This window comes from Podarcis tiliguerta (genome assembly GCF_965153285.1).
Source record: "Podarcis tiliguerta genome assembly, chromosome: 13".
Taxonomy (NCBI): domain Eukaryota; kingdom Metazoa; phylum Chordata; class Lepidosauria; order Squamata; family Lacertidae; genus Podarcis; species Podarcis tiliguerta.
In genome coordinates this window covers 43,257,114-43,269,365 of record NC_139546.1, presented here as the reverse complement: position 1 = coordinate 43,269,365, position 12,252 = coordinate 43,257,114, and the positions used below count along the sequence as shown (strand labels likewise).

Sequence of the window (12,252 nt, the reverse complement as noted above, 5' to 3'; positions counted from 1 at the left end):
CTTTTGGTTCCAATTTTTTATTCATTGCAGCCAGACCTAAAACTGTAGTTAATCCTATCTATGGTTTGTTGAAACAAGGCAGTTTCATCAAACCATGGTTAGATGTTGCCTTGGTTTCAAACAAGCCAGAGTTAAGATCAACCGGTCTGTTAAGGTTCGGATAACATACCAAGCCACGGTTAATCTAAAACGGAAGCTGAGAACTTCTGAGCTCATCTCCAAGGTGATGGAGGGAACATGCACTCCTGAGGAGAGGCTAGGCTCACTCCTGTCACAGTAAACTGTGGTTTGATAGCGTGACTTCCAACTGCAGCCGTTGTGTTAGAGACTGGAACATGTCCAAGCCGTTTCCTTGGGATCTGGAAAGACTAACAGGAGGAAACTGCTTCACACACCCACCAGCTCCCTCTGGATGGCCAGGATGCGGTCCCGGGCGCACTCGCAGTTGGCCTTCTTCCCAGTGATCAGGATCACCTCCGAGTTGCTGTTTTCTGTGGGGAGGTCAATCTTGGTATTGGTTTCCTCTCGAATCTATTGTGAAGAGATAACATCAAACCCAGACCCTCAAGGCTAGGCTACCGTAAGGGACTCTACAAGGAGCAGCCCTTGGCAATGGCTTGGAAGAGGGAAGCAGGCGGGTGAGCAGGTAAAAGGTAAAGGGCCCCTGGACGGTTAACTTCAGTCAAAGGCGACTGTGGGGTTGCAGCGCTCATCTCGCTTTCAGGCCGAGGGAGCCCGCATTTGTCCACAGACAGCTTTCCGGGTCATGTGGCCAGCTGGAGTAAACTGCTTCTGGCGCAACAGGACACCATGACGGAAACCAGAGCGCACGGAAACGCCATTGACCTTCCCGCCACAGCGGTCCCTATTTATCTACTTGCACTTTGACGTGCTTTCGAACTGCTAGGTTGGCAGGAGCTGGGACAGGACAACGGGAGCTCACCCCATCTCAGGGATTCGAACCAACAACCTTCTGATCGGCAAGCCCAAGAGGCTCAGTGGTTTAGACCACAGCGCCACCTGCAGTGACCAAGTGAGCAGACCATTGTCCGACAGCAGCAGTTGGTTAGGACCCCTCTTAGATCAAAGCTCCAGAGGTTTGCATCGGTTCTTTACAACATCAGAGGCATCAAGGCCAACATGCTGGAACCGACTCTCCGATTCTTAACTGGCTGGGACCTCTATCCACAGAAACTACTTCCTTCCTCAGAAACTGAGACACTACCACCCCAAGCCCAGTTCTTGGGGGAGGGGAGGAAATCAGAAGGAGGAAAACCCCCCCACACTTTTACCTTTTTGATGTTGGCGCCTCCTTTCCCAATAATGTTCTTGTGGAACTGCTTGAAGATAGGGACTGGAATAGAAAAACTGTTTTCAACCTAAGGCAAAGAAGAAGAAGAAGAAAATCCATGAAGTTAAACATGGTGCCTGGAGGAGTGAGACAGACAATACTGGCGAAGAGGAATGGAACCATTGATAGAGACTTTCAGAAGCATCTTGAGATGGCAGAGATAGAGCTGAGACAGAAAGGATCCTGGGTACAAGGGCAAAAGGCAAACTGAGAGGATAAAGCCACCAAGCCTCTGGCAATTCTCCTGGAGAAAGAATGGAAGGAGCAAAAACGGAAGGGACTTTTCTTTTTAAATTAGGGCGGGAAATCGTGGGCAACAGGAAACGAGATTGGAAGATATGGAAATAGGTATGAATTAATGAATATACAATAACTAAATAATTATGGATTATTATTCCAATAAGGAATGAGACAGGGCCTTCTCAGTGGTGGTGCCGTTTAATGGAAAACCCTCCAAACTGAAATATGTCAACCTTCCACATTAGCTATATTTAGATATGTTATCACCTATTTATTTGTCCAGGCCTTTGGAACCTGATGTAGACACTGGCAGAGTTCAGGCCTAGTTTGGCTGTTTTTACAATGGTGGTATGTTTTATTCAGTTTTATTGTGTCTTTTTTGTACGATTACTGTTGCGTGTTGCATCGCAAGCTGCCCTGTGCTCCAACCTGGAGGAAGAACAGGGTGTATAAACTACTAAATGATAAAAATAAAGTAAGTTTTCTTGTATCCAACCAAGCTTCCTTTGCCTGCCAGTTATCTTAGGCCACCACTGTGCTACCCCCTTTCCGATCACATGAGGTGGTACATTCCAAGGCCACCTGCCTGGGCAAAAGAAGCACACCTGGTGGAGCAGCAACCCTTCAGCAAGACACTGGTCGTGGCAGCAGCAAACAGACACCTTTCCCCTCCTCTCTCCCTTCCCAAATAGCCCTGTTCTTGGGGAAAAGGGTGGGATTCCATCACATTGAGCAAAGGGGGTGGGGAGCCGAGCAGCGGCCCTGTTCATCTGCAAGCCTAACCGGGTGGGACTCACCAGCTCTGCAATGACTTTCTGGAGATACTTGGCGCACTTTTCAACTTCGTTCTTGGGCCCCCGTAGCTGCACGATGTCGCTCTTCTGAGAGGGGTCTGGGAAGTTGATGATAACCTGTAGGGGTGGAGCAGTTATCAGTACGCAGAGTCAAGGGGTAGGCACCTAGAGTCCCCTTCTTTCGTGGGGAGGGATTAAACGAGGACCGAGTTAAAAAGGTGAGCTTCTAAGCAGATCTGCAACTCTACAGTCAAACCTCGTTCTGCGTCCGCCTCCGCTTCGGCGAACGTCTGCAGCAAACCCGGAAGTACCGGAACAGGTTACTTCCGGGTTCACCACTCGCACATGTGCAGACATGTCGCATCGATGTGCATCATTTTCGGGTTGCGGCGGGGCCTCCGGAACAGATCCCCGCCGTAACCCGAGGTTCTACTGTATTTCGTTCATATATATAATTTTTATTAAATTTTCAGTTTTACAATTTTGAATACAGTGGTGCCCCGCAAGACGAATGCCTCGCAAGACGGAAAACCCGCTAGATGAAAGGGTTTTCCGTTTTTCAATGCGCTTCGCAGGATGAATTTCTCTATGGGCTTGCTTCGCAAGACGAAAATGTCTTGCGATTTTTTTTCGCTCCCCACCCCCTTTTTCTAAGGCACTAAGCTGCTAATAGCCTTTTAGCAGCTAATCTGCTAATCCCTTAAGCCTTTAATAGCCGCTAATAGCCGCTAAACCGCTAATAGCGCTAATCCGCTAATAGGGTTGCTTCCAAGACGAAAAAAGCGCTAGACGAAGAGACTCGCGGAACGGATTCTTTTCGTCTTGCAAGGCACCACTGTACTCATTTAAACATCCTTATAATATCAATGACTTCCCTTCTCTTTCCATGGTTCATTGCACAACATACATCCCTGCATATTTTATATAAACTAAACCATTCGATATTCCATTGTTACATCCACCAAAATTTATTTACACTGTTGAATTTATCTTAGTGCTGCCGAAGTTTTCAAATAAACACAATTTTCCTCCATATACTCAATAAACATTTCCCAATCTTCTTTAAACATATGTTCTTCTTGTTCTCTTATTCTATATGTTAAGTCCGCAAGCTATTCCATCGGTTTAAGTTGCCATTCTTCTTTAGTTGGGACTTTGCTCGTTTTCCATTTTGGGGCTAACAAAACACGAGCCGCAATAGTGGCATACATAAATAACCTTTTCTGAGACCTGGGAATTTCCATCTGGGTTATTCCCAACAAAAAGGACTCTGGGGTTGGTTTTTTTGGAAAGTACTTTTAAACATTTTTCCCAGTTCATTATTTTGTTCTAAAGGACTACTAGCTTGTATTTAAAAAGCAAAACGAAATTCTCAGGAATTACGAATTTTGCCTTTCACACACACTTTGCTTACATCACTAACTTATGATAAGGTTTCAGAAAAACAGAAGGTCCAGCACAGACTCAAGTTTTAGCCCCAACCTGTTGTCAGGTAAGAGACATTTAGTGCTCGAGACTACCGGAACCACAAAGCGGACAATGATTTACCATGCGCCAAAAGAATAGGTGCTGTAGAGATAAAGCATCAGCTCCCCACTCAAAAAAACCCAACAAGCTCTCAGCAACTCTTCTTGATTTGCAAGCCGCCTTGAGTCCCCTCAGATAAAAAGGAGGGGTAAAAATTGTCAGTTTGCATTTCTTAGTGCAGAAAGTATTGATCTGACGTGCAGAGATCTTTCCTATTCTAATTAATTCAAGAGGTTTCTGGAAGCTTCTCTGTGTGAAAGAAACAAGCAGAAGGTTCATGATGTTTGGGTTATTCCTTCAGAGAAGCAGAGTAGTTTGCTGAAACTGGTTTTCTTATCTTTTTCTGTCAAGGTCATGCTGACTATAAAAGCAGGGCCGGAAGGAGTCTCAGTTTCACTTTCTCCTTCTATCCTTCTATCTCTTTTCCTTCTGGTGTACAGTTCTATATATAGCATTGATGTTTTAGACTTATTATAAATTGTTCTAAGTTCAAGTTAAGTCTGCTGCGGCTGGATTTCTTATGGACAGTGCCAATCCTGAATGTATTGGATTTGTGACCATTATGCTCGTTTGCCTTCAGTAGAGTAAAGCTCTGCTGGATGAAATATTAATTGCCTCTGGTCCATTTTGGGGGGAATCCTGCAACGTGTTTACGTTTTTACTCTGCTATACAGTGGAATCTACTCTGGATCAATATTGAGTAGACTTTCATGACAAAAATATAAATAAATTTAATAATTTTTCTTTCCTACCTCAGGAAACTTGTCACGGATCTCCTTGATTTTCTCGCCTTTCTGCCCAATGATGGTCCGGTGGAAGCGCTGCTCGATTATGAGGTCCTTCGTGCGTTCGTTTTCCTAGGACAGAAGCCCACACAACCAGTCAGCTGCATCCGCCCCAAGAGAGACTCCTTCCTGCGCAAGGGAACTGCTACAAGCACTGCCCTTGTGCAAAGGATTCTGGGAGGGGATCCACGAAGGAGCAGCCAAAGTCCCACCTCCTTTATCTGTCGTATTTTTTTCCTTTCTATTCTTCGATACATTTCTGTCACACCCTTCCTTCAAGGAGCTTCAAGGTGGAATACACGCTTCTCCGCCCTCCCCGTTCCATCCTCACAACGACCCTGTGAGGTAGGGTTCAGGTTGAGAGGAGGTGGCTGGTCTGAAGTGACCTTTGCACAGCTGAGTGGAGTTTCGAACCCTGCTCTCCCAGGTGCCTAAGCCCAACTTTCCAACCAATGCACCTCACTATGTGCTGCTCTGACTCTACGGAAGGCAGAATATTTCCACTTTAAGAGGCTCTGGTTTGCATGGAGCAAGATCACTGGTCAAATTTAGTCTAATCTTGCCTGCTTTGGCAGAAGCTGACAATCAGTGAGGGCTTGATAGTGGTGGGGTAATGCCTTGCTGGAAATTTACCAACAGGGCCTTTTCAGTGGTAGCTCCACATTTGTGGAACACCCTCCCTGATGCAAAGCGTCTGCCTCCCTCCTTAAGGGACTCCCAGAAAGAATCTAAAAGCATTCCTGTTGACCCAGGCATTTGATGTCTGAAAGTCACTGTTCATTGCATCTCTTCAAGCTGAGAGTATATTTTAGAACAATTTTTAGAATGCTCTTTAGAAAAAATAGAAACAACATTTTACAAGGACAGGAAGAAACATCACAGAGTAATTGCCACACACAGGAAGAGCAAGGATACAGTTTGAGTGCCTCACTTGTCGTTTTATAAACCATTTAATGTGTTAACATGAATAGATGTTATTAATATTGCAGTTGTTGTATAAAGGATTATTATTTTGTATAATGTATGTTGTATAAAGGATTATTATATATAAAGGAATGTAATAGAAAGTAGTAAGATTTTGGAACGCAGAAATAAAGAAAACCACCAAACCACCAATTCTAGCATGCGGGGGGGGGGGGGAGGGGGGCAGGGTGGCACCTAAATTATATAATTTGGTATCTGAACGATTGGTATTAGTAACTGTATTACAATTTGGCAGTGTTAAAAACAAGGCTGTCATTGGACTGTAATTGAAAACTAATAAAATTATTGCCAAAATAAAATTTAAAAAAATAAAAAATAAAAATAAAAATAAAAATAAAAATAAATATAGATGTGTCCTCCTTTGGGAGGAGGACGGGATACAAATTGAAAGAATACTGAGCTATTAGCTCTCCATCTCTGCCCCCCACCAAATAAGATCTCATTCACCCCTGTAACCCCTCCAACCTCACCCCCCCCCACTGCCATGCATTTCCCCTTCCAATCTCCCCTTCCCTCTTCCTGATTGGCTCCTGCTTCTTCTTCCATCCTAACTCCGGCTTGGGGAGGCTAAGCGAGAGACGAGGGTACCAGCCAAGATGCTGGCCTCTCCCTTACCATGCGAGCAACCATCTCCAGCAGCTCCTTGCGAGCCAGCTGAACCCCTTGCGGGTCTCCCTCAATCCGGATCAGGTTGCTCTTCTCGTTGTCGGGCGGGATGCGGACGGAGACTTTGTGCTGTTCCTTGATGCGGTTGACTGGCAGCACGCAGAAGGGAAGAGAGAGAGAGAGAGACAGGCAGTATCAGAGACACAGAGGCCAGCACCAAACCTTTGCAAGCATTGCCTGGCAAGGGTCCTCAATTGTCACATAGCCGCCACCCACCGCAACTTCTCCAAGACAAGACAAATTGCCCAGCGCTTGTGTTGGCACACCAGGACTCACTGTTGGCTCCATTCTTCCCTATCAGGTGACGATGGAACCGCTGATCGATGAGCACTTCGGTGTAGTCCATTCGGCCGAGCTGCAAAGGAATATTTTTGGGAGGGAAAGAGAAGATGGTGAGCTTGCCTCATCGCTGCCGCCCACAGTGGCTCTGTTGCAATTCTACTGTGTCCTCCGGAGATATGGACTCCCTTGCAGAAAAAGCATTGATGCTATTTCTGCCCGGTCTACTCTCAGCATTCTCCTGACCCGTCTGCCAGGATTGGTTTTATCTGCTTTTATAACTGTACTGTTGGAACCCACCTTGGGACCTTGTGGAGAAGGGCAGAAAATAATAATCTAATTACCGTATTTTTCGCTCTATAAGACGCAGCAGACCACAAGACGCACCTAGTTTTTGGAGGAGGAAAACAAGAAAAAATATATTCTGAATCTCAGAAGCCAGAACAGCAAGAGGAATCACTGTGCAGTGAAAGCAGCAATCCCTCTTGCTGTTCTGGCTTCTGGGATAGCTGTGCAGCCTGCATTCTCTCCCTAAGACGCACACACATTTCCCCTTAATTTTTAGGAGGGAAAAAGTGAGTCTTATAGAGCAAAAAATACGGTATATTCCTAAGGCTTAACAGATTCAGTTTCAATCTCATATGTTAGTGGGGGGCACCTTATTTACCCCCACCCTGTGGAACACCCTCCCATCAGATGTCAAGGAAATAAACAACTATCTGACTTTTAGAAACAAAATAAAAAATTCCTTCCAGTAGCACCTTAGAGACCAACTAAGTTTGACTTTTAGAAGACATCTGAAGGCAGCCCTGTTTAGGGAAGTTTTTAATGTTTCATGTTTTATTGTGTTTTTAATCATTCTGTTGGGAGCTGCCCAGAGTGGCTGGGGAAACCCAGCCAAATGGGTGGGGAAGAAATAAATTATTATTTTCATTATCATTATCTTGGTTCTCAATATACCAAGCCCCACCCTATGCTCGGGGGCACCTGCGAGAGCGAACTTTTTCACAAGACGGTGGGATTTCGGTTCATAGTCCTGCGACTGGGCCAGCAACAGACAACTCTGCAGCAAGGAGCTGCAGCCACTCACCAGGTCCCGAATAATCTCCTGGATCTGCATCTGAGCCAGCTCCACCTCTTCGGTGGGACCTTCCAGCGTGATCTTCTCGTCGCCGTCCGTGAATTCGATGTGAACCTGAAAGGGGACAAGCAATCAAACTTCTGATATGCCCGATGAAGAAAAAAAAGATGACCCAAGTATCCCCCCAAAGGCATCTTTTAAAAAAAAGTTTTTAATTTTTTTTATTTCAAAACCAAAAAAAATTGCAAACATCAAATTCAAAATCCATTTTCATTTTCTAACATAAGCCTATTACATAGATTACCTAAATTAAAATATATCTAATTGCTCTAGGCGTCCCTTTGCTATATGTAAAAACAACACAATTAATAAACTATATTATAAATTATATTATAGGTTCCCATATACCCCCCACTCCCTTTCACCCATGTGTGATCTCAATATTTTACTTCTTCCATCTTGTTGTGTTGTTATAATCCCCCAAAGGCATCTCCTATGTCCTGCATGCTTAAGGCGGGTTGGCAAACTGCCACTCTCCTGTGGCAAGTAGTCATTGCCTCCAGGTGACCACCCCACAATGCTAAAATGCAAGCTGAATAGGCAAAAGGATGGGCAAAAGGAAGAACGTCTTCACAAAACATGTAGTTGAACTATAGAATCTGGTGGTACACAATGCAGTGGCAGCCACTGACTTGGACAGCTTTAAAAAGGGGATTAGATGAGAATCCCCCATGAAAGACTAGCAAAAGCTACTAGCCGTGATGGCTCCATGCTACCTTTAGTATTAGAAGCAGCCTCTGAGTTATCAGCTGCTGGAGAAACCCATGGGGGAGAGCAAGCTGCTTGTGGGCTTCCCAAAGGTGTGCAGTTAAATCCTGCGAGTAACAGAATGAGTTTTTTTTCATGTTTAATTTTTTTATTTTTTACCAACAACCAAAACACAACCAGTGAAACCCCCCAGGCGGCTGATAAATTGGATATACATAATCAATAATAACATATACAAATCAACCATATGTGCAATTTTATATATGTTAACACTCCTCCATCCACAAGATTTATTTAACTTTTAACATTTTAATTGCCCCAAATTGTTCAAACCTACCCAAATAATTCAATATCTTCTCAAACCAATCCTCCTCTTTCTCACTGACCTTAAACCCTTTCATTCTGTGTATCTTCACAGTCAGATATTCTAAAATTATATTATTCAGTTTTTTTCTCCATTGGTTCACCTCTAACTCTTCTGCATTTTCCCAATTACTCGCTATAACCTGTCTGGCTGCAGTTATCATCAATTTTACCCATTTACATTCCTCTTTTGTTTTTAACTCGGAGTAACAGGATGATGGACTAAGTAGGCCTTTGGCTTGATACAGCAGGATTCTCCTTATAGACTTAAGTCTTGATCCTTGAGGCCAGCAGTACACCACAGGTGACTGGCCCTGGTCTAATGGGTGGGGCACATAGTAAAAACTTGTGGACTAGTAACTTGCAGGTTCGTTTGCTAGCTGCCCCTTCTATCCGTCAAACAGGCACATCACAACCAACCTAGCCCACGTCTTGCTGCTTGGGTATCACACCCAGCTCTTCCTCGGGCTACAGGGATCATACGTCATGTATCAAAATGGAAACACGGCAAAATGCGGTTTCACCCCCATTACTCCAGTCTCTTGCACAAGCGATACTTGCCTTCGGAAGCTGCTGGGTGATCCTGCCAATGTTCTGTCCTTTCTTTCCAATTATAAAACGATGTAACCAGGCTGGGGCGGTTACTTCAGCTACCATCACACTCTTCGCCTGGTGGGGTGAGAGAAGGCAGAGTTTTGTGGTCAAATCACAGTTTCCCTTGAGACCAGGGTTGGCATGCTAGGGTTTTTTTCTCCCCCCACATAGGCTCTCCAGATTTCAGCTGTTGTAGTGCCGCAATGACTGCGTTCTGTCTCTAGGTGCCGCCACAGTACCGTTTCAAATATCCATCTCAAGTCGCAATACAGTGGTACCTTGGGTTAAGTACTTAATTCGTTCCAGAGGTCTGTTCTTAAACTAAAACTGCTCTTAACCTGAAGCACCACTTTAGCTAATGGGGCCTCTTGCTGCTGCCGCGCTGATGAAGCACGATTTCTGTTCTCATCCTGAAGCATCCTGAAGCAAAGTTCTTAACAGTTTCAGGTTAAGAACGGACCTCCGGAACAAATTAAGTACTTAACCCGAGGTACCACTGTATTTTGTTATTATTATGACTTATTATGCTTTTTATTATGTTTTTATTATCAATGCTCCATTAAATGTGTTTTTAATGTTGTACACCACCCTGGAATCTTTGGATAAAGGGCTGTATAAAAACTGAATAAATAATAAATACAGTCGTACCTTGGTTCCTGAACAGAATCCGTTTTGGAATTCCATTCAATCTTCCAAAGCATTCAGAAACCAAGGCGCGGCTTCCGATTGGCTGCAGAAAGCTCCTGCAGCCAATCAGAAGGCATGTCAGATGTTTGGCTTCCAAAAATAGTTTGCAAACTGGAACACTCACTTCCGAGTTTGAGGTATTCATGAGCCAAAATGTTCAAGAACTACGCTGTTCGAAAACCAAGGTACGACTGTAAATAAATCCCAACACAGGTCTAAAACCTGTGATAAGAGAGAGACCAGGTGCAGTCTCTTGAACGGCACCATTATTTTTCTTTTCCTCCGCTAAGAAAAAGCTAATTTTGGACAGAGACGGGGGGGGGGGGGCAAAGAGCCTCCTATGAGAAGATTACTCTCTACAGTTGCGTAAGACAATTCCCACTAGGTCAGGGGTCTGCAACCTTTAAGACAAAAAGAGCCACTTGGACCCGTTTCCGAAGAAAAAAAACCTGGGAGCCGCAAAACTCGTCATTATAAACATAATTTTTGGTCACTTTTTTATTATTATTTCTTTGTTTGACCCCTCAGAATTACTCCTTAAATTAACAAGTTACCTTTTTGTGTGTGTGTGTGTTCTTCACTCCCCTTCAAAACAGTGACCAGCGTACATGCCCCCTTTCAATGCAGTGACCAGCGTACATGCCCCTTACAATGTAGCGGGCGGGAAGGTGACGTCGGACGGTGCGTGACTAACGCACGCACCGCCCCCATGCAACATCACAGCCAGTACAGCGCCTGCCACAGTGGGGAGTGTCGGGGCGCACAATGCGCCTCCTCCCCTCACTAGTATCTGCCCCGGAGCCACGGCAAAGGTGTAAAAGAGCCCCATGCGGCTCCGGAGCCGCGGGTTGCAGACCCCTGCACTAGGTGCTTTTTAAGACCTACATGGTTGTAAGGAACAAAACAAAAAAATCTGATTACATAAACTTGCTTTAAAAGAAATGGTAAAGGCCTTTTTTTTTTTTTTTGCAACAATAAAACTACAGATGCACCTTCTTGAACATCCTTAGTGGTGCAGTCTAATCCACCCTTGGTGTTCAGGTAGCCCACATGGTCCAAACTGTGCATAAAGAGGACCAGGCAGTCCAGCACAGATGCTCGGAGCCCTTTACCTTGGCGTAGACCTGAGTCAGAGCGGGACCCAGCTTGTCGGGCTCCCCCCGGAGGATGATTGTTTCCGAGCTGCTTTCCAGGGGCGGCATCTCCACCGAGACTCCGGTGGCTTCCAGGATCTCCTGCAGGGTGTTGCCTTTGGGGCCGATGATGTACTTGTGCTGGGACTTCTTCACCTCCACCGAGATCGTGGTCGTCTTGCGCTTCTGAGAGAGGAAGGGGAGGGGAGCGGCAGCTGCTTCACAGCATGGAAACGGGTAAAGCCGCCAAAAGCCTCCCGGCACGCCCAGAGAAAAACAGCTACAGTGGTGCCCCGCAAGACGAATGCCTCGCAAGACGGAAAACCCGCTAGACGAAAGGGTTTTCCATTTTGGAGGTGCTTTGCAAAACGAATTTCCTATGGGCTTGCTTCGCAAGATGAAAATGTCTTGTGAGTTCCTGCGGTTTTTCCCCCCTCCCCCCCCTTTTTCCCAAGCCGCTAAGCCGCTTAACAGCTGATCCGCTAAGCCGCTTATCAGCTGATCTGCTAAGCCCGCTAAGGCGCTAATACGCTAATGGGCTTGCTTCGCAAGACGAAAAAAACCGCAAGACGAAGAGACTCGCGTAACGGATTCTTTTCGTCTTGCGAGTCACCACTGTACTACCAAACCTTCCCCGCTCATCCAACCAAACCAAGTTGGGGCGGCTGACCGCACTGCACTCAGGAATAGGGTAAAAATTAGAGCTGCGGCATTTATCCTGCAAATGGGGTGGTGGCAGCCCTGTAGGTGCTGTGTGCAGACTCCAGCACCAATCAACCCCACCCAACATGGACCATGGCCAGGGACAATAGGTGCTACAGCCCAGAAACATCAGAAGGATCAGAGAGTGTCTTCACCACATCGTTCAGCCTGGACACTTGAGGTCCAGCACCGAGGGCCTTCTGGCGGTTCCCTCACTGCAAGAAGTGAGGTTACAGGGAACCAGGCAGAGGGCATTCTCGGTAGTGGCGCCCACCCTGTGGAACGCCTTCCCATCAGA

The 12,252-nt window shown here is 45.7% G+C and overlaps 2 protein-coding genes across 3 annotated transcripts in view; one reads left to right on the top strand and one right to left on the bottom strand.

Annotated features, from left to right (window-relative positions):
* The window catches only part of LOC310663057 (G-protein coupled receptor 4-like), a 303,619-nt gene that overhangs the window by 239,862 nt on the left and 51,505 nt on the right, over positions 1 to 12,252 (top strand). The window lies entirely within an intron of this gene.
* LOC310662853 (vigilin-like) overlaps positions 1 to 12,252 on the bottom strand; it is a 55,955-nt gene that overhangs the window by 13,555 nt on the left and 30,148 nt on the right. For both annotated transcript variants that reach the window (XM_083410045.1, XM_083410046.1), the window contains exons 8-16: positions 11,232 to 11,438; positions 9,400 to 9,507; positions 7,717 to 7,821; positions 6,624 to 6,702; positions 6,297 to 6,436; positions 4,665 to 4,769; positions 2,389 to 2,502; positions 1,293 to 1,379; positions 400 to 531 (exon numbers count right to left, since the gene is read on the bottom strand). In XM_083410045.1, the coding sequence (XP_083266171.1) occupies positions 400 to 531; positions 1,293 to 1,379; positions 2,389 to 2,502; positions 4,665 to 4,769; positions 6,297 to 6,436; positions 6,624 to 6,702; positions 7,717 to 7,821; positions 9,400 to 9,507; positions 11,232 to 11,438 (1,077 nt within the window). The remainder of the gene's footprint in view (positions 1 to 399; positions 532 to 1,292; positions 1,380 to 2,388; positions 2,503 to 4,664; positions 4,770 to 6,296; positions 6,437 to 6,623; positions 6,703 to 7,716; positions 7,822 to 9,399; positions 9,508 to 11,231; positions 11,439 to 12,252) is intronic.